Source organism: Quercus lobata, chromosome 10 (genome assembly GCF_001633185.2).
Source record: "Quercus lobata isolate SW786 chromosome 10, ValleyOak3.0 Primary Assembly, whole genome shotgun sequence".
NCBI classification, from domain to species: domain Eukaryota; kingdom Viridiplantae; phylum Streptophyta; class Magnoliopsida; order Fagales; family Fagaceae; genus Quercus; species Quercus lobata.
In genome coordinates, this window is record NC_044913.1 from 24,600,683 (window position 1) to 24,623,154 (window position 22,472).

Below are 22,472 nucleotides of genomic sequence, written 5' to 3' on the forward strand. Positions count from 1 at the left end.
TACAAGAGATCAATATAAAAGTTTTAGGACAGGACTCAAACCTATGGGGAAACCAAGTACAAGAGATCAATATCAAAAGTTTTGGACAGAACCAAGGCCTTGCATGGTCCACGGACTCAAGCCTGTGGGGAAACCAAACACGAAACACAAATCTCAAACTTTGGACAGAACCAAGGTCTTGCATGGTCCTCGGACTCAAACCTATGGGGAAACCAAGTACAAGAGATCAATATCAAAAGTTTTGGACAGAACCAAGGCCTTGCATGGTCCACGGACTCAAGCCTGTGGGGACTCAAGCCTGTGGGGAAACCAAACACGAAAAACAAATCTCAAACTTTGGACAGAACCAAGGTCTTGCATGGTCCTCGGACTCAAACCTATGGGGAAACCAAGTACAAGAGATCAATATCAAAAGTTTTGGACAGAACCAAGGCCTTGCATGGTCCACGGACTCAAGCCTGTGGGGAAACCAAACACGAAAAACAAATCTCATAAACTCTGGACAGAACCAAGGTCTTGCATGGTCCTCGGACTCAAACCTATGGGGAAACCAAGTGCAAGAGATAAATATCACGAGTTGTGGACAGAACCAAGGTCTTGTATGGTCTTCGGACTCAAACCTATGGGAAAACCAACTACTCGTAAGGAAAAACTACATTACGTAGAATTTGGATTCATCTGAGGAAAGCTCTCCACTCGCCATTGGGTCAGTTCCCAAATTGCGGGGATTCGCAAGTCTGCTCTTATATCTGCAGCACCAAGGGAATCGACGCGACGTAGGGCAATACGTCCTCTGAGAAACGATTTGAGTTCTTTACCCTCCGTCAACTCCTCGGACGGTACTCATATTTATCACAGAATATTCAATTGTTATCTTTGCTAGTTTCCTGAGTTAAACTTGCTATGAATTATTGCCGTAATGTTTGGTAGTGTTGGTACATTAGAATTGATTGGATTATGTTTCAAAACTTCCTGCTCTAAGTATCATTGAAGAAACAAACACAGGGAGCACACCCTTCCACAAAATAATGTTGCCAAAAGAGCAGTATTCAAAATAAGTAGGCAAAATTTCCTTTTTTATTAAAACAAAGAAACAGTACAGCATACAACAGAAGCTGAAATCAACTTGTGATAAAACTTGCTACACGATAGAAAGGAAAGTTGCAAGAAAGCAAGAGAAGGCCGAGGAGGTAGCACAGACGAGAGGTTGGCTACTGCTTCGAGGCCTTGTCCCTTCCCCCATGCTTTCGCATGCCCATAGCTCCGGCAGCAAAGGAGCCCAACTTGAGCCTCACGCCGCAGTGGGAGGATGCATGTAGCACAGAGGAGAGGTTGGCTACTGCCTCAAGACCTCGTTTCATCCTCTACGCTTTCACGTGCCCGAAACTCAGGCAGCAAAAGAACCTGACCTCAGGCTAACACCATCTACAAAGAAGGTGCAGGGAGCCGGAAGTTGGGGAGCCCCCGCAGAAATTTGCCGGCTACAAGGTAGACAGTGCTGATGGTGGAAATTCCTTCTTCGGACATACCAAAAATCTGGCATGACCAGAACCTGCTTCGGATTTTGACTAAAAGCGTGGGAAACACCCTCTCCCCTCTGTCATAAGGGAATATCTCTTTGAATCTACGCCTTCGTTGCCCGTATATCACTCTTCTGAGCCTTAGGAGAACGTGGCGCCTTTGCGGCGGAGAGAGTTTTTCTTCCCCGACCCTCGTCTCAAACATGACTTACTGCGGAAGGGAGCTGAAGGAGGAGACTAAGGAGCTGGTGCCTAGGCAAAGAAACTTGCTCTCTTATTTATTTGAGGAGATAGGGTGGTGGCATTTAATTAGCGCAGCTTCCCAAGGAACGCTACAGACAAAACGTCTCCAGCTCGACTTCCAACAAACCTCTGCAACGACAAGACTAAAGGAGCCTCGTGGAGGTGCACCTCGAACATCGGGACACCCAAAAGTGCCGCGTGGCCAAAGACTATGGAAATATCTCCTGATCTGTGGGCCTAGAAAATTCGCGGCCCATGCCCCTGCTACATGATAGCCCACGGACTACGGCCCACGCCGGGTAATAACTAATGCCAGGGACAACCTCCTGCCCGGCTGCGTACGGGGTACCTAAGGAGAGGGAATGAAACAGAACCAAGGCCTTGCATGGTCCTCGGACTCAAGCCTATGGGGAAACCAGGTATAAAAACTATTATTATTACAAGTTTTGGACTGAACCAAGGCCTTGCATGGTCCTCGGACTCAAGCCTATGGGGAAACCAAGTATAAAAACTATTATTATTATAAGTTTTGGACTGAACCAAGGCCTTGCATGGTCCTCGGACTCAAGCCTATGGGGAAACCAAGTATAAAAACTATTATTATTATTATTATTACAAGTTTTGGACTGAACCAAGGCCTTGCATGGTCCTCGGACTCAAGCCTATGGGGAAACCAAGTATAAAAACTATTATTATTATAAGTTTTGGACTGAACCAAGGCCTTGCATGGTCCTCGGACTCAAGCCTATGGGGAAACCAAGTATAAAAACTATTATTATTACAAGTTTTGGACTGAACCAAGGCCTTGCATGGTCCTCGGACTCAAGCCTATGGGGAAACCAAGTATAAAAACTATTATTATTACAAGTTTTGGACTGAACCAAGGCCTTGCATGGTCCTCGGACTCAAGCCTATGGGGAAACCAAGTATAAAAACTATTATTATTACGAGTTTTGGACTGAACCAAGGCCTTGCATGGTCCTCGGACTCAAGCCTATGGGGAAACCAAGTATAAAAACTATTATTATTACGAGTTTTGGATAGAGTCAAGGCCTTGTATGGTCCTCGGACCCAAACACGGCATCAAACCTCCAGTTCTCTCCTCGGCCAGCATGGTAATTATTACTTTTCACTGGTCGGCCTTATTGGGCCAAACACTTATATTAAAGTTATGGCAACATCTTTTTATTATCAAGTATTTTGGTCTTAGTTGTCATCGGTTTTAGATACTTTCTCATTGAGCCGAGCAGCGTTTACCAATATACAAAAACATAAACGGAATATGCAAAATGAAATAGTAAACACTTTTATTAATATAAGAGATTATTACAATGTACGAAAAAGGGCTCAAACAAGCCTATACAAAAGAAGAACTGCTAAAGCAACGATAACACTCGCAGTACAGAGAAGTAAACAGTCAGGCTTCTTCTAAACTCATCTTCAAGGTCTCTTCAGTCTCTGTCTCAACATTGCTCATATCGTGACAAGAACCTCCTTCGGAAAAGGATGAAGAACAAGGAAGAAGAATTGAAGGAGAAGGAAGAAGAATTGAAGAAGATGGAGGAGATGAATGAGGAAGATGGAGGACATGAGTAAAGAAGGAGGAGAAGAAGAGAGTAGGGATGAAAAGAAAGAAAAGGAACAAAAGAGGGAAAAGGGAAGGCACCAAGACGGAACTGGTGCTGAGAAGACTATAAGAAGAAGGTAGAGGAGGGCACCGAGGAGCAAAAGAGGGAGAAGTAGAAGCACTTAGCCCCTGCCTCAGCCCTGACTCCTAACACGTTGGTGCCATATTAGGTACGCTCATGAGGAGCCGGGTGGTGCTGATATTGGGTATTCTCGACTCAGTCACGCCAAGAGTTCGGCGTGATGAGCCCCTGCTTCGGATTTTGGCTAAAAGAGAGGCGGGACGGATCTTAAGTCTGCGCCACCCTTGCCCTGATCGAGCCATTTCAAGTTTTATCAGAATATGGTGTCTAGAGGAGGGGCATGATCTCTTCATCATTTGTCGTGATCTCATAAGAAGGGAAGGGGGTTAGTACGAAAGTGATGGCCTCCTGCTTGCCTACTTATAGGAAGAGCAGAACGGATGGCATTAAATGTATTCAACTTTCCCAAAGAATCTGAAGAAAAAAGAGGCGTCCGTTTCACTTCTCCACCTTATCAAATGAGCCGCCGGATATAAATGAGCCTCGTTAAGGGGATTCATTAAGGGCGCGTCTGGGACATCCAAGCGGCAGGAGCAGATTCCGAGCGGATTAAAAGGAATCCCCCAAAAACCGCCTAACTTCCTGGGAAACCGCTCACATAAATGCGGGATCAAGCTAAATGGGCCATATTAAGGGCCCGGGTTTGCCAAAACCCTCCTTTCCAATCCGGAATTCGGATAGAAGGGTTTTGAGGGGCTATTGTGGGGCCCAACAATTCGTGGACCAGGCCCATTCACCCTTAGAGAGTCTGAGGGCCCAATCCGAGGAGAATTGTAGCCCAAGCTCCATGACGCAGAGCACAGACCAATTTTGGGAGGCAGCCAAGGACAGTCTAGTCCTCGGCAGGCCCATAATCCCCCCAGAATAAAGGGACAAATTCGGGAGGAAATCCAAAATACCTTGGGGCGATTACCCTAAATACCCTTCTGGATAAGGCCCAATGCCTGACAGAACCGTACTCTGCAGCTTTATCAAGTCATCCCCAACAATTCCGGGATTAGACTGATGGGACCAATGTCAGTATTTGTAAAGACTGACCCTACACGTGGACAAAGGACATCGAACGCACGCTAGTATAAAAGGAGAAGTAAGTGAATCTAGTGGGGGAGGAGGAAAAGAGAAAGACTTCATGAATAAGATCGCCGGAACGATCCATGCAGAGAATAGAGAAGGTCCTCCGTTGGACAGCCGGAAAGGACCACAAGGGTCCTCGGATCAAGTCCGAGGAGCCCATTCTCAGAAGTGGCAGCACGGCGGGGCTTTAAACGTTTAGGCCCAGTCCACTTTCCACAGGGACCTCTCTGAAATCCAGACCGGACCATCGTCCCGTGACCAAGCCCAAGCTTTTCAAGCCCACTCTCTACAAATTGTATTGTGAGGGATCTCTCCCGCGTGAACCCAAAAATGTCACTGGGCCGCGCAGGAATCGTGTCCTTACACATCATTTTGAAACCACTGTTTTTAATATTTAGGAAAAACATTTTTGAATACATATTAATTTCAGATTTCCCTTTTTTAAAAGGAAAAGTTTTTTTTTTTTTTTTGAAAACTCTTTAAAAAAAAGGTTATTTTTATTTTTATTTTTAGAAAAGAATATTTTTTTAGAAAACTCTCTTTTTTATTTGAAAGACTTCATTTTTTAAGAAAAATGTTGGAAAAGATTTTTAAAAAGCATTTCCTTAGGATAGTGTGTAGAGGAGTTGTTTTATACAAGCACATTTATTTTATGGCAACATTAATGATGATGAATGTAAATAGACAACAATAATAATTAAGGTGCAAAAAATAAATGGCAAGGAAGTAAAGTGCAGAAATTTAAATGACATAAAAGGAAAGAGCTGAAATATTGTTAAGGTTGATTAAATAGATTTTAATCTCTTTCAAGCCTTATGGGTTCTTCATCATAAAGAAACAAGAGTTCTAAGTCATCAATCATTCTTATGAGGGGTCATTCTACCATACCCCCTCCAGAAAATGGGGGGTACAGTACCCACCTTAATCTTAACCGTTGATTTAATATTGTTTAAATCCTGACCATTGGTATAATTTTAAGGGATACTGGTGACTGGCTAAACAGGTTATATATATAAACCAAAAAAATCAAAGCAAAAGAACGCAGAATCATTCACGCATCAACAACGCCTCTGTTTTCCTCTCTACTCTGTCTCGTCTGACGTCTCAACGCTAAAGCCTCTCCAGCTCTGTCTCGTTTTCCTCTATCTCGTCTCATAACAGTATCACATTTGCCTCTCTAGCTCAACAAACCCATACCCACAATAGAAGAACCAGACAACGGCGCACCGCCGAATCTCAATCCAACTCGGTGGCGCCACCCTCTAGCTTCTTCTATTCCAATCCAACCTGAAATCCACATCCAATCCAACTCAGCGGCGCTTCTTCCGTCTCTCTGCCCTTTTGTTCGAAGTTTCCAAAAATCTCAGTACGTCTCATCCTTATTCTTTAATTTTCCATATGGGTTTTTTAATTGTTGCCGTTTGTTCTCTGTATGGCTGAATTGTTATTAATTTTGTTTTGTTTTTGTTTACCTTTTGGTTTCGCAGGGTTGCTAGGAACAAAACCAATCTATTATTCCTTTTGGTTCATAGCAGGTGAGAGAATAAGTTATTGTATATACTTGAATTAGTAAAACTTCTAATTGTACGTTTAATACTGATTTCAATTTGGTTTATTTTTCTTTGTTTTGTCTGGCTGGGTTTGTTAGTATTGCCGTTTATACTTTTTGGGTTATTTATCATAGGTTTTTCTGGCTGGGTTGAACAATTTGGGTTTTTTTCTCTGGCTTGGCAGGAGTTGGATAATTTCTCTAGGTAAACCCCTTACAATCAGAATTAAATTGCTTACTGAAAAGAAGAAAAAAAATAAAATATGTGTGTGTGTGTGTGTGTGTGTATATGTATATTATCAGTTGAAGCAGTGAAGTGCCTCGCTTTGACCCTGGTCATTAGAGTGTGAGGGGGGTTTTTGTTGTGGTATAAACATAAGTGTGTAGGCGTATTGAAAAGAAGAATATATGTATTCTTGGTCATTAGAGTGTGAAGGGCTTTATCTTCTGGTATAAACAAAGGTGAGTAAAAGAGAGGAGAGCACTGCCTATGCATTAGACCCAAAAGTTACTTTCAGTGTTCATTGTTAGTGTTTTTAAGTTTGTTGGGCTTCCCATTCAACCGAGCTCTATGTTCGGAGGATGGGAGAGTAAGGGAAAAAGTGACCAGAATAAACTATAAAGTTAAACAGTAACTAAACAAATGAAACAAACCAGTCAGAAAACTCAAAATACCTAACTGCTGCATTCCAAGTTTACAAAGTACAACAGTGGTTTTCTGTGACAATGATTTGCTTGCCATTATTTTAATGAAAACCAAAACCTCTATAATAGCTATTCACAAAAATTAAAACCATTAGAAAAGGAAATCAAGGAAGACCATTGTCCATTTCAAGGGGTATAATGGACAATGGTTTGCATGTCTTAAATATATCTTGCTACCTTGAGAGTATCGTGGCAATGGAGGACTTATGTGTGACTAATATCTTTTCTACATTGTCATAATGTGATCAATTCAGTTATCCTGTAACTTTGAATTAAAGCTTTATGGAATCAATGGCTTACAAGGCCCAAATTCTTGACATCTTTTAGGAACTTATTGAAAAACTTCACAAAGGTGAACTGTCAAAAGATGATTATCCATGTCTGAATGACCCGAGTCAAACTTTTCATGACATCCTTTTGGTTTGTCTAGATCTCTTATTGAATTTTGACCTTTAAACTGCATTCTCTGATTTTGTATGCGAAAGAACCTCTCTCAAAGCTTGTGGTAAAATTTCTGTATAAAATGTTGTGCTTGTATCTCATTCTTCTTGTATCTCATTCTTCTTATTCTTATCATCTTTGTATGATATATCAAGCTTTCTGCTTGTTATGCTCAATCTTCTATAATTATTCTAGATGCTGCTGTAGTCATTTCCATATTTAAAATCAATATCCCAAATTTCAATATATCTCCTATTCAGAATTTGATCAGCTGAAATTTTCTAAAACTTGTACCAGAATTGTTAGGATCTAAAAGTTGATTCTATCAAGTCTTCCTTGGAATTGAACGTGCTCAATTACCTTTATTTTCCAGTAGACAACAAGTTCATGCTCTGTAGCATACTATTTTGTTTCTTCACATGTCAAGGATTTACAATTATCATTGTCTAAAATCTGAGACTGGCCACTGGTAAACTTGCTCTGTCATGTTGTGTGTACTATCTTTGGTTAGAGTATTGCTAGTGTGCGTGTCATTGATTTATTGAAAAAAAAAGAAAGTGTGCATGGCATTGACATATGGAACAAATGAGAGTAGTTTATTGACTATTTCACTTGTGTCATCACCTTGTTAAAAGCAGATAAATGAATTTTCAAGTAGTACTGTCTTGTTAGGCTAATCTTTAATAATCATATATTATGTGCATATGAAGTAAAATCACATCTCTTGAACCATATGGTATAAAAAATATTACTCCTATCACAAACTTAGTACACTGGCCTTTGCTTGGTTTAACTGGTGACTGCAAGGATCATATCCTCTTCATAATTTTTTCTTTAAAGGTTTGACAGTTTGCTGAATTTGGTATTTGAAACAATTATACACTAACAGAAATTCTTACAATGATAAGTTCCAGAGAAGGCAGGTAGAATCCTCTTATGGATGATAATAGTGACCCATTTCTCAAGCTCACAATTATATATAAAGCTCTCGTCCACAGGTCAATCAGTTGAAATTCACAATGTGTCTACAAGACCCAATTTTCCTCAAAATTCTACTTCTTTTGCATGGGGACATCCTGATGTGATTCAGAAGCTCAGTGCATGGTACCAGCCAATCAGGAATGGCTAAAGGCAATTCCATGAAGACACAAAATGCTGATCTTAAGAATTGCAGTGACAGAATGAATGCTTGAATCCAACACACTAAGAGTTCTTGGCAGAACAATGACACGGGGTGACAACCTGTAGTGTCTCCACCCCTATAGCAAAGGTCATATTGGTCTGCTAGAGCTGATCACACTCAATCCAAGTATTCAAAAAATGGGTAGTTGAATGATGCAATCATCCCAAACCCCCCACTATGTTGGTGTTGAGAGTAATGGGTGTTGATGAATTGATGATGAGTGATGACTCAAAGATTGTTTGTGATAGTGATGACCTCTCAGTCATGACTCTGATTTAAATTCAAGTGAAATGAGCTTATGAGACACTCAAGAAGAGCAAGTGGTTCATGGCATACTTTGAGGAAATGGATAAACTGTCTACCAGGAGATTAATTCACCATCAATGTAGTGGCACTGCCCAGCATCCCCGCCGGGGGGGGGGGTGTTCCTGGAGCCATTGATTGGTTCATATGGCAAACTTTGTCCAATTCTTAAAGATATTAGTTTGGTTTAGCAAAATTTGCTCTGGCGGGCATTGTGTAAAAGAGTTCTTTAAAGCTTTTTAGTAATATTTGACACCCATTTGGCATTTTGCTGAAGGTATTTTTCTCCCCTCTTAAAGCTGAAAAGTGAAAAACAATTTTCAGTTTGTAAAGTGGAGAATTCCAAGCTTTTAGTTTTCTATATGCACTATTTTAGAACAATTGGTAAACCATAAACACAAACTTGTCTAAATATAGATTCCTAAATCTATAGGTATAATTAGACAATGCTCAAGGTGTTGCAAGTTAGAATACAAGAAAAAGGAAGTTACAGGTTCAATCGATCAAGACATGGATCTGTAGAATTTAATGAAGGTCCAACAGCCCATTAATCCCATTAAATGATTACGGTTTCTAATCTAATTCTCCTAGTGTTTAAAGGAAACCTTAAGGCACATTTTGGTATGATTTTGGAGGTACTCTTTTGAGATCTAAAAGGTACTGTGCCTTCTTCTTTCAAAGTCACTACCAAAATTCCATCTACACATTATTAGAACTAGTAGATCTGAAGTTACTGCAACAAGATCATACATAGCTGATGATTTAAAATTTTGAATAGGATCTCAGAGTCACAAACGTGAGTGTTTGTGTGCGACAAATTAAGATAGAAGAGTCTGTAGATTTAGAGCTGCACATGGTCGTGTAAGTAAGTATTACAAGAGATAACTTTAGATTTATGGAAAAATCTATTGTAAATCTTCCATTCTATCATAGTGAATTTGTGGCCTTAAAGATAGATTATGTTAAATCCTCCCCAGACTTTTTACCTTAAATTTGTTGGTTTCATTGGTTTTTCTGGGTAATCATATCGCTTGTCTTCTTTACTTTTCCTCACTTTGTAATATGATTGCTTGTATTTAACCTAGATCTCATAATAAACCTAAATATCAGCTTAGTTAATTAATTTATAATTAGGTTTAATAATCCAAGTATACAAGGGTCTAAACAAAACAAACACACCGTTTGGTTAAGTGATCATGCGTGTCTTACAATTGCCTCTGTAAAACGCTGCTTCAAATCTGCATTGATGATCTTCTCGAAAAAAAAAGAAAAAAAAAAAAAAAACTGCACTGATGATATAACAAGTCTTACCACAAGCTTTGACCAATATAAGTGGAGTGGTATGTGATACTTACACCCAACAACTCCATTGTTCACTGGTCATCCTTTCAGACACTCTAATTTCTCTCCTCTCTCAAATTTTGGCTTCTTCCTATTTCTCTCTTCACTTCACTTTCAAATATTACTCCCACTATTTGCTCCTTTCCTTACACGAGATCAATATATTTCCTTTAATCTTATAAGTAGTTGTACCTGAAATAAAATAAAAAAATAAAGAGAAGGAAAAACTTTGTGTTGACTTTTGTTAGCATTTTATTTTAATCAATGATGTTATAAGAACACAGGTAATATTCTCCTCATAGGAATGACAAGCAGTTTAAAAATTCTCTATTTTTGTCTCTTTTTCTATTACGAATTCCTGATTACTTTTGTGGGCGTTTATGTGAGTTCAAAACTTTGGCTTGTGAGTGCACACACAAAGAGATCTTTTTCTTTAAGATGATATTTTCCCTCATTTAAATGAGTTTGTTAATGAGTTATAGGCACATTATCTATATGGTACAAGTAAGTCAAGATTCTAATAGTAGTACACTTGAAAAATGCTGTAGATTTCTCCCTATGATGTGCAAACATCTTTAAAAAACTTATTATGCATATTTGTTTATAGATAATGGAGAGTTATCAATGAAAATGTACCTTTGCAAGGTCATCAGTGTTAGGACAAATACTTTGGAGTTTCCCGTTTCCAATTATTCATTCTTTTTTGGAGTTATTCATTTACTCAATCAAAGTGATCTATTGGGTAGAGGATGAAAAAAAAAATTATGAAAAGGATAGTAGGTGAACCCATAGGTTTGTTGATATGTGGGAGATTTTATTCACCACTGCTAATAATAAAAGAGACTGAAGTCACTGCAATACGGGTTTATTGTCACTTGTGAATATATATGTTGTGACAGCTTTTTCTATTTCCCATAAAATTGATATCAAAACTTTTCTAAAATAGATTATTAACAATTTTTCAAAGAACATCCGTTAACATGACCCCTATTTATATATAGAAGAGTGTCTATCTAATACTCCCAATAGGTGAGGCCAATATAATTAAGTGAGGAATCAATGGAGAGAAATTGACTATGAGTGAAGGGGATGTGGTCCATATTTATTTATTTATTTTTTGGAGAGTGCATATTTAAGTATAAAGTGACAAAAAAACTTTCGACTTTTTGAAGCTATTTTGTTTCTATCATAAAATATACAGGACAAAATCTAGTGTAATATCTTATTTCATGTATCTTAGAATGCCCTTTTAAAATTAAATGACGTGGCTACTTATTAGTATCACCAGAAAACGTTATAACTTCAAAAAACCTACTTATTTTCTCCGTTAAAACCTTCTCTTCCACCCACCTTTGCAGAATCCCATTAATGCCTACTACTTTGAAGAATCTCCAACAACACCCCCCACAAAGATTTTAGCAAAAACCATTAGCTTGCTAGATAAATGTCAAACTGTATCTGCTAGTTACAACTTACAAGTCTCCTAATTGCAATGACTGTGAGCTCTGTTTGTTAAAAAAATTGATACTTGTTAGTATGACAGATTGAAAAAAAAAGGTAATATTATTAATAAGTTTAGACGTAGATAAGAATGAGTGAAAACTTACCAACTCAACAACTATTAAAATAATTGTCTTATATATATATATATATATATATATACATTACTCATATATAAAAACAGGAACTTATTATCCATGATCTATGATTATGTCAAGTAGCTCATTACTACAAAATTTCTTCATTTTGCCTTCCACATAATCAAAATTTTTTTCTTTATGTGAAAGAATTACAAATATCTTGTGTTAATGGGTAGATCTGTTATCTGTAGATTGCATTCGTTTTTTTTTTTTTGGGCAATAATTAATTTTTTCCATGGAGAGAAAGAGAGAGAGAGTACATGTGTAAAATGATTGAAATAGAGTACAATGATTGAAATTATTTAATAGATTTTTTATTTCCTCCTTTTACTCGACTGATTGGCCACCACGAAAAAAGGGGTCGGTAAAAAATAAAAAATAAATCTTAAAGTTAAAAGACAGTAGTGGATTATGACTTATGAGGAAAGTTTGCATACAATTGTTCTAACATACATCCTCCTATATATGTTATACGAAACTCAAAGCCAATAATTTACCAAGAAAGAAACTCAAGCCTATACTATTCACAGTCACCTCTGATTTTTGTGCACGAAATTGACACGTGTTCAGTTTGCATCTGTTTATTTTTTGTCTCAGGAGTATCCGATCCTCCCCCACAGGTGAGGTCCACATACTTTTGGCGATAAGAAGTGGTAATCCGAGTCACTTTGTATTTGTCCGTGTGCGACTAGTGGGAACTCACCATTATTGATTAAACTTTACACGTTTATCATTCCAATCTCATTTCAAAATCTTGTGTAAAAAAAAATATAGGACAAAATTTCTCATCAAATTAGTTTAAAAATATGCTATTTAAATTTTTTTTGTACCTTTTTATTAGTTGTAAATTAAAAAAAAAATCTAATTATTAGATTGCATATTCTTAACATATATGTCAAATTTCATCCAAATCAGATGTTAATTAATATTCAATCAACAAACTTATTTTTTTATACATAATTTTAGATTATAAAAACTTAAAATTTAAACATCTAATTGATAACATAGCTATTAATATTTGATATTCTTGAAATTTTGTAAGTAAGAAGAATACAATAAGAATATGTAATTTAACATATAGATTTTTAAAATTCACGTCCAATAAAAAGATATTGACGTAATTTAAAGAGTTTTCCTTCAAAATTAGTTTGGAGGAAAACTATTTGGAAAAAAGAGGTATCATCTTATGATAGTTTGGATTTTCTGGTCTCAAAAGTTTATAAATAATCCCCGACACATTCCAATCTCCAACTCAGCAAAAAATCCCTTCTAGTCTCCAACATTCTAGCCTTTCCTTAGCCAACTCAATTTCCAAAATGTTTCCACTAACATTAGCCATTTTCCTGCTACTCCTTGGATCCATCATCTGGACATTCATGCACAAAAAAGGACGTAAACTAGTACTCCCACCGGGTCCCCGGTCTTTTCCCATTATTGGGAATTTTTACATGTTGGGTTACTTGGGTAGCCTCCCACATCGTGCTCTCGAAAACTTAGCCAAAAAATACGGACCCATCATGTCATTGCGGCTTGGCCATGTCCCAACTATTGTGGTCTCATCTTCCCAAACTGCTGAGCTAATTTTAAGGACCCATGACGCCGTTTTTGCCAACCGACCTATATTCCAAGCCTCCAAGATCATTGGTATGTCCAAAGGTATTGCTTTCTCCGAGTATGGTCCATATTGGCGTAGCCTTAGGAAGCTCGTTGCGTCGCAGCTTTTGAGTGCTTCAAAAATAGAGTCATTTGCACCTATGAGGAAGGAGCTGGTAGGATCATTGGTACAGTCACTGAAAAAGGCTGCGGTAGCTCATGAGGTTGTGGACCTTAGTGAGAAAGTGGGCAAACTCGTTGAGGAATCAACGCGTAGAATGGTATTTGGTCGAAGTCATTATCATAGATTCGACTTGAAGGCACTTATTGACGAGACCTTGAACATGATGGGTGCTTTCAATCTAGCAGATTATGTTCCCTACCTTGGGGCACTTGATCTACAGGTATATTTCAATGTTTTTATCTTTTCAACTTTATTCTCCCTTTGATTAACTTAGCCATTGATTTAATTGCCTTTTTTCTTTTTTAATAAATTTTTTGGAGAATCTAAAAACAGTCGATTTTTCTTTTACATTTCATGCCTATTTCTTCGTCCACCTAGTAATGTTGTTGGCCCAAAAGTGTCTCAGTAGCGGTTAAAACTTCACGGTAAATGCTAAAACATCAGTAGCGGTTATACTAAGTCTTTAATTTTTATGAGTTGTTTAATTGTGAGTTTTGTTTAACTCAATTAATAAATTGTAAGATACATGGTTTTAACACTTCTATTACTACTATTTATAATTTTTCTTCTTTCTAGTATTTTCTTGTTTTAATCTCATCCTCAGCACTTCTCTTACCACTATTTATTTTATTTGTTCCTTATTGATAATTAATTAACTAATCTTCCCCCACACCCTACTCCTCATTGACAGACAATATTTGCAACTAATAGCGCGTAAGATTTTCTATGGTCATAATATATCTTATAAACAATCGAACACCATTAGTGTAATACTTACTTTATAAATACAAATTTCTTATGAATGGGGTGGGAGTTTCACACATACACTTTTTTTATTTTTAAAACACACACACATACATTTAAATTAGGTTAGAATGAGATTTCTATCATGGATACAAATATATATATATATATATATATATATATTTATTGTGGGCCATAATATATAATTTTTTATTTATTTTATTTTATTTTGATTTATGATATGCTACCAACTTAGTATATATATATATATATATATATATTTCATAACACTTTTACAATAAACTAATTTGGTAGCATATCATAAATAAAAAAAAAATAAAAAAAATAAAAACGATTATATATTATGGCCCACAACACCTCAAAACAAAGCTTATTGTTAAATTTTTGTCCTACCATTTACTTTCTCTACAACGCATATATCCCAACATCTGGTTCAATAATTTTGGGTCCATCCACAAGTTTTAGCTGTTGTGCCATGCATGTATACGGAGTAAATGAGTATTCTTGGGGAAAAAAAAAAAATCCATAATGACCCTACCGTATTAAAAGATGAGCATACTGTTTTACGGTCATGTTAGAGTTACGGCAATAGTTATTGCAGAAAAATTTTGTTCCTTGGCCCCTCTTTGCCCACTCTATATGCCACATTGGTATGTAATGTTATAGATGAAAAATTTTAAGATATAAATTTTATGTCTCAATTTTAATGTGGTTGATTGTAAGTAATAGAAAAAGAAATGCAACAGCTCAAGATAAGATGCTAGTTACATCTTTATTTTACCTTAAATAATATTTGATGGACATGGAATTTGGTATCTATATTAAATTTATTAAGTGGTGTATTTTGTTCCAATAAGTGTTATATATGTATAAAATCATATTGCATGTATATGTAACATATATACAAAAAATGAAATTTAAGGTGTGTTTGGATACCACTTATTTTGCTGAAAATTAAAAACTTATTGCTGAAAATAAAAAAAAAAATTTTTGGGTTACTGTTTACTCTTCCAAACACTGTACATTTGTCTTAATGCACTATTCATGTTCCATAAATAGTGCAAGAGATGTTGGTCAAAAAAAAAAAAAAAAAAAAAAGGCAAAAATGTAGACGCGTGAGTTTTCATCTGTATCCAAATGGATACTTAATCCTTTGATAAAAGGCATGGTGTTAATCCTTGATAATCTAGGAATTTTTTAACAAAAAGGGAATAAGTAAAAATGTAATCAAATGGTAAATATATCAAAACTGTCATCTAATAAAAAATTACTAAGTGGTGTAATATTACTTCACCTTACACTATATATATAATTTTATCCTAAAGAAGCTTATCTAATTTTAACCCTTAAATAAACTAACGTTTTCTTTACACTTTAAACCTTGTTATATTTGGGTTCTCAAAAATGGTATTGTTTACTTAGTTTTCTAACCATTCATTACCCTCAGGGATTGACACCGCGCATTAAGAAAATTGGCAAGACTCTTGATGTAGTATTGGAGAACATTATCCAGGAGCATGAACAAATTCCTAGTGGCCCACAAAGTTGTGAAAAGGACTTTATGGACATGTTACTTTCTTTGATGAATCAACCCTTGAATCCCTCTGATGAGAATTCATGTAAAATTGATCGAAGAGTTATCAAGGGTATCTTTATAGACTTGATTACGGCTACATATGACACTTCAGTTTTTAGCGTTGAATGGACCATTTCTGAACTCTTGAGGCATCCACGGATAATGAAACTTGTACAGGATGAGCTAGAACGTGTAATTGGAATGAATAGGATGGTGGAGGAAACAGATTTAGCAAATTTAACTTACTTGAGTATGGTGATTAAGGAAAGCTTCAGACTACATCCTGTTGCACCATTTCTAATCCCACGTGAATCAATGGAGGACATTGAGATTAGTGGATATTACATACCCAAGAAATCACTAGTAATAATAAATTCTTGGGCTATTGGACGAGATCCTTATGTGTGGTCGGATAATGTGGAAGAATTTTACCCTGAAAGGTTTATAAATAATAATATAGACCTCAAGGGACGTGACTTCCAGCTTATACCATTTGGATCCGGTCGCAGAGGCTGCCCTGGATTACAATTAGGGCTTACAACTGTCACTTATGTTCTCGCTCAGTTGCTGCATTGTTTTGATTGGGTGCTCCCTAATGGCATGTTGCCTAATGACTTAGACATGAGTGAGAAATTTGGGCTATCAATGCCAAGAGCCAAGCACTTACTCGCGATGCCAACCTATCGCCTACCTGGTTAAACTTGTAAGATAATTATCATTTAATCTTTAAAGAAGTTTTCTTAATTATACTTGATGTATTTTAATGGGAGGTTTTCATCTATCTTTTTTTTTAGGTCAAACGAAAAGGTTCCATAAGAAGAGTTGAAGACATTGCAACACCAAGTTATTTTATGTTACCTCAAATAAAATATTAGCCTACCTTGTTTATTGGATTCAAATGTACTGTGTCCTTCTAAAAGTTAAATGTCATAGCTCACAACTTGGAGACTTTCACTAAATGTTTAAAATAAGTCGTTAAGATTTTTAGCGACAAGTACCTTTTTACAAGTATCTCGTTGGTGTGCAATATATATAAAAAACTGATTATGGATGTTTATTTATAAATAATGTCAACACCAAATTTTGGCACTCATCCGCCAACCTCTAGAATGCTTCACTTGGTTATCAAAGCAACATATTCAACACCAGGCAAAGGAGCATTTCTCATTTGCCTTTACTCCTGATCTTTTACAATTAATGAAAACACTTTGTTCATGGGGATATAGAGGATCCTTTGTTCATGGGGATAGAGGATCCATAAGAAGTATCTGTCCTAATAACAAATGAAAAGCACTCGTTCAACCCATGAGAAACCTCATGGTGCATTCTTGTTGCTACTACTCAAATATGGGGCAATTGGTTCACTTGATGTTACAACTTACATTCAGTGACTGGAGCTAGGAATTTTTCTAAGAGAGACCAACCTTTGAAAAATATTCGGTGGACTTCATCATGTTGATTAAAGGGATTTTTTTTTACATATTACTCGTTATGATACAAGATCATCTTCTGAGGAAACAATATATGTTTACTTAACATATTTGAACTTTTCAATAATAATAATAATTGGTAAACCACTGAGTTGCAAACTTGACAGTGCTAAAAGTTTTAAGCTCATTTACATATTGGAGTTGCTAGATCCTTATAGAAGCTCTACGCCAAAGAAACAAAAGAATTACAAATTTTAAAGGGCATTTGAAGCACTCAGAATATTCACTATCTTGTTAACTATCAAAAGACCTTTCACAATAATATTAGCTATATCAAAGCATTTAGTTTTTCCAACTACAAAGACATCAACATAGTCAACACTATTTCAAGTGCCTGTGAATCAACAAATTTAATATCTGCATCCAACTTTGAGTTATAATTGTGTATATATATATATATATATATATTAATGTATGCTGTAAATTTCACTACTTATTTTCAACTTCTTTTTTTCTCTTTTTAAACTTTTATTCTCCTTATTCTCAAAAAAAAAAAAAAAAAAAAAAAAAAAAAAAAAAAAAAAAAACTCTTTTTCTCTATTATTTCACATCCACTGTTATACTTAACTTCTCCAACCTTTCTCCTTCCTCTTTATCTCATTATCTTTCTACTACTCTTACTTTACCATTAAACTTCATTCATCGTTTTTTCCTTCTTATATTTTGACTATTCTTCTTCCCATCTTGTTTTGTATAAATTTGATATAATTTCTTCCATTCAATTCATCTTTTTTCCACACAAAACTGTGAGTACTCTCTCTCTCTCTTTCTCAGTGGATTTTTGTTCTTTCTTATAACTCTCATTTAGATTGATGGTTTTTTTTTTTTTTTTTTTTTTTTTTTTTTTTTTTTTAATTTTAATATGTGTTTTGATGTTGTGTTTTATAAATTTCCCATTAAAAATCCCCCTTATAACTTTGGTTGGATTTTGGTTTGGATTAATACTTGGTTTCTTTTGGAAATAAGAATTTGAGTTTATATCAAAACAAAATCTACATGACTACTAATTCCAATGTGCATACCAATTGTTTGAGTAATAAATTATTATAAAGTCTATATTTTATTCCTATGGTTTCATTTTAATTTTGGATAAGATAATATTATAGTTTTGTGATGAGTTTTGATTATCATGATGATCTTTTTATTTCTTAAGAGTTACGAGATAATAAATTTGAATAATAAATTTGAAACTTATAATGTTTAGTTGTATATTAGGCAAACGTAACATACTATAACAGAAGTTAGAAGAATATTAACCACCTTAAAAAAATATTAGCCAAAACACAGAAAATAAAAGAATGACATATTTGTAAATATATATATATATATATATATATTCCTTTTCTTTTTAAAAGACAATACTTAAAGTAATTGTTACTTATTATATAATACACCTCATTACATAATATTTATATGTTCCCAGGTGTTGATGCCCATTTTTGCAAATTCATATCCAAAAGCCCATGAGGAAGAAAGCCCAATAAGAAGCAAGAGTCAAAAGCCCATACGGAGAAAAGCCCAATGAAAAGCAAGGCCCAAAGTATATATTTGAGAATATGCTAACCCATGTAAACTAACATTTGCTTGATGGGTATTCTCTTTGGGATTTAGATTTGTTTATATACAGGAAGTAGAAAAGTATTTTTACAGTAAAAAATGAAGAGTAGTCATTTATGTTGCAAAAAAGTGCTGAAAACTTTACTGCACAACAGAAGGTTCTATTGCACAGCAGAAGGCTTTGCTGCACAGTAGAAAGTTTTACTGCATAGCAGAAAGCTTTACATCAGAAAAGTCAGCCCTATGGCAAAAACTGGAGAAAAGTTCCTTCTGCGGTAGAAACAGAGGATAAGCCCACTTTACAGTGTCTTCCTTTGGACATTGGACTCAACGTTTGTGCACAAACTAGCAACAGCAGAATGGTACTTTGGAGCCCATTCTGTAAAGCGCCAGATCCAACTTCTTTCTTAGAAAAAACCTAGACTAAGTGTTGTCCAATAGCATCATGACGCATGTCTAAGGTACAAGATACGTAAAGAGAACCCTCAACATTTTTGGCGACTTCACTGCGGAGTTGGGATCAAGATGGGGAAAATGAGATATTTCTCCTTTGCAAACATGTTTCCAAGTCCTTACCAAAGCGAGACGTGATGTTCTTAAACCGTCCAATCTATACCCTTAGGAAAGTATCCAAAACGTCACAGCAGTACCATAGTGGAATTCTATGGTGGAGTATCACGACAACATTACAACAAAATAGTGTTGTGAAATTCTATGACAAAATATTGCAGCAACGTTGCAACAGGATAGTATCATAGTAGAATTCTGTGGCAGAACATAGCAACGTTAAAATAAAGCAATATCATGAGCAAAATGCTATGGTAGAATATTGCAACAGAATGTTCAATGAATCGAGGAGCTATCGAGGAGAAAAAAACTTTCTCGATGGATTGAGGTGCTATCGAGAAGCTATCAAGATTGCAATTAAAAGAAGCCGAAGAGCTTGATAGATATGCCCGATGTCAAGAGGTGTCAAGGAGCTGTCGAGATTGCTTAAAAATAGTTTTTCAAAGAAGAGAAAAACATAGATATGAATGCAATCAAATATGCAACTCAACCAAAGATTCAATCAACATTTTAAACTCTCAAAAACATCTCTCAACCGAAAAAAATAAATAAATTGATAAGCACAAAGATACCAAAACACACACACACACACACACACACACACACGCACACACTAAACAAGTCTAACCAATTTTATATTTTAAAAACAAGTTAAGACAGTTTAGTGAGCATACATTAACACATGTATTCCTTGTGATGGCCAAATCACATTGTACCTGCACATATATCAAAAGTAGCTAAGAATTTTATGTGTTGTGTGTGAATAATATCACAAGATTGCATAAGCGTCTATATGTTATGACGATTTGAGATATGAGGAAATCACTTTAACTCACACACAATCATAACTGTTTGATGGGGATTATCACCTTTGATGTACATCCTATAACTCCCACATCTTCTAGAATACATACTTGCAATCATATATAAAGCATTTTGATTATTTTTTCCTTTTATTTTTCTTTGCATATTTTTCTTTTTAAGCAAACCATGCATGACCATATAAGAGAGAGAAAAGAAATACCCAATTATGTTAAGCATTTGACATTCCACTTTTGCTATGTTGAAGCATACAAATGTTATTTCATGATTGGCGGACAACAGTGGTGAGATGGTTATTTATGCTTTTCTCTTAGGATTTTCTAATCCTTCCTGTCAAAAAGAGTGATATGAGTGTTAAGTACAAGAGATCACTTAATCTTACTCATCACAAACACGAGCCACAAATCTCACTTGCTTAGTTGTGCATAAAGATGCTTATCTAAACTACAAAAGATACAAAGTTTAGAAAACTTTATTTCAATGGCCATCTAAGGTACACAAGTACCAATGTACACAAAACACATACTGTTTTTGTATTTTTCTGATTTTTTTTTCAATTTTTAAAATATTTTTATATAAAAAACAAAATAAACTAAAACTAAAAAATAACAAAACAAAAACATGTTAAACAAAACAAAGCAATGCATAAAACTAGAAATCAAAACACACAAGTAATACAAACAAAAAAAAAAAAAAAAAAAAAAAAAAAAAAAAAAAAAAAAAACCAAAGGGGAGAGAGAGAAAAAGCGACAAAATCACTTGGAGCCCTTTTCTTTCCACACCTTGGAAGAACCTTTTCGTTTAGTGAAACCTTGATCTGGTGGTAAGGGGAAGAGTTAAAATCGTTCAAGTTCGAAAGGAACATGAGGGCCTTGAAAAGATCTTCAAGAGAAGCAAAAGAGGATGGAAACTAATTTTGATCTCCTGACACGATTATGCTATTGCTTTTTTAAGTGCCTAGCCACTTGTAGCAATTAGGTTGAGTATGTCCAGTTGCGCCACAATGATGACAGAAATGCTGCTTTTTCTGTTTTGGCTTTTGAGAGTTTCTCTTATTAGCCCTAAAGTTTTTAATCGCTTTCTTATCAAGCTTAGAGGGTGCTCCTAAGATAGATTTACCCTTATCTATGTTCTCACTAGCTAACTCATTTTTAACAACATTGTTCTCAGTTTCAATATTATTAGCAGGAGGAATAAAAACAGTAGTACTAGTAGAAGCAATACTAGGAGAAGAGAAATCACACCCTAAATCAGTTCAATGAGAAGTAGATTTCTAAAGATTGAGTATCTCATCAAGCTTAGCGCTTGAAGTCCTTTCCAGCTTAGCTCTGACTTGGAACAGTTTTGCCTCAAGCTTCTTGGTCTTCTTAGCCAAGAAATTATTCCCAAATCTTAGTGCTCCAATAGTTTGATTGGCTTCATCAAACTTTGTAGAGATTTCCTCTTGCTCAAGTTCCACATCACTAAGCTTTTTAGTGGTCAACCTATACAGCTTCTCATGTTTTTCGGAGACTTTGTATAGCTTTGTATAGGCTGTGTGGATGTCATCTTATTTATCCATTTTCTCAAACTTAGACTCCACCAATTCCTATTCTTCATCCACATCTTCAACAATCTCCTTAGTAGGATTTACAGTGGCAGTGAAGGCATTTAGGATTCCATCATCCTCATTATCAGAATCATCTTCAGTCTTAGTATCACTCAACGTAGCAATAAGTGCCTTACTCTTCCCAATGGTCTTGAGATATGTAAGGCACTCTTATTTCATATGACCGAAACCTTGACACCTAAAGCACTTTGGTATTGAGGGAACAATGTTCTGACTGCCATCCCTAGCATCCTTTTTCCCTTTGTCTTGACTCTTAGACTGAGAAGAACTCGACTGTCTATGGTCCTTGTCGAAACCATTTGCATTGGCATTCTTCGTGAACTTCTTGAATTGTCTAGTGATATAGGACTCCATCTTAGAATCTTCATCATCAGAGGACTCATCAGTATCACAGCTCTTAGCCTTTAATGCCGTGCTCTTGCTTTTGCTTGATTTCCAGATCCTTGTCAAACCCAACTCATAGATCTGTAGATTGCCAACCAACTCAGTCAATGGAATTTTTTCAATGTCCTTTGATTCCTCAATGGCAGTGATCTTGGCATGGAATTTCTCAGGTAGAGTTTTGAGCACCTTTCTCACAATCTTGTGTTTAGGAATGGTT

General features: G+C 35.8%; 2 protein-coding genes across 3 annotated transcripts in view; both read left to right on the forward strand.

The window, feature by feature from the left end:
* Positions 1-12,364, forward strand: part of LOC115964541 — a 14,050-nt gene extending 1,686 nt beyond the window's left edge. The window contains exons 2-5 of the mRNA XM_031083834.1: positions 5,728-5,912; positions 6,034-6,081; positions 6,281-6,300; positions 12,279-12,364. Coding sequence (XP_030939694.1) covers positions 5,728-5,912; positions 6,034-6,081; positions 6,281-6,300; positions 12,279-12,355 — 330 coding nt within the window. The 3' untranslated portion in view covers positions 12,356-12,364. The remainder of the gene's footprint in view (positions 1-5,727; positions 5,913-6,033; positions 6,082-6,280; positions 6,301-12,278) is intronic.
* Positions 12,365-12,976: 612 nt separating this feature from the next.
* LOC115965599 (cytochrome P450 CYP736A12-like) lies at positions 12,977-16,792 on the forward strand. 2 transcript variants are annotated; one of them, XM_031084860.1, is made up of 3 exons: positions 12,977-13,705; positions 15,698-16,529; positions 16,621-16,792. In XM_031084860.1, the coding sequence occupies exons 1-2, from the start codon at positions 13,025-13,027 to the stop codon at positions 16,523-16,525; spliced, it is 1,509 nt and encodes a 502-aa protein (XP_030940720.1). In that variant the 5' UTR covers positions 12,977-13,024; the 3' UTR covers positions 16,526-16,529; positions 16,621-16,792. The 2 variants fall into 2 exon arrangements, with proteins under 2 accessions (XP_030940720.1, XP_030940721.1); XM_031084861.1 differs by lacking the exon at positions 16,621-16,792 and having other exon boundaries at positions 13,025-13,705; positions 15,698-16,614.
* The last annotated feature ends 5,680 nt before the right edge of the window (positions 16,793-22,472 follow it).

What these genes read in the sequence shown, in the direction of transcription:
- LOC115965599 (XM_031084860.1), top strand. Translation starts at nt 13,025, where the DNA reads ATGTTTCCACTAACATTAGCCATTTTCCTGCTACTCCTTGGATCCATC. An exon ending in TTGGGGCACTTGATCTACAG is followed by an intron (nt 13,706 to 15,697) that starts GTATATTTCAAT and finishes CATTACCCTCAG; the next exon opens with GGATTGACACCGCGCATTAA.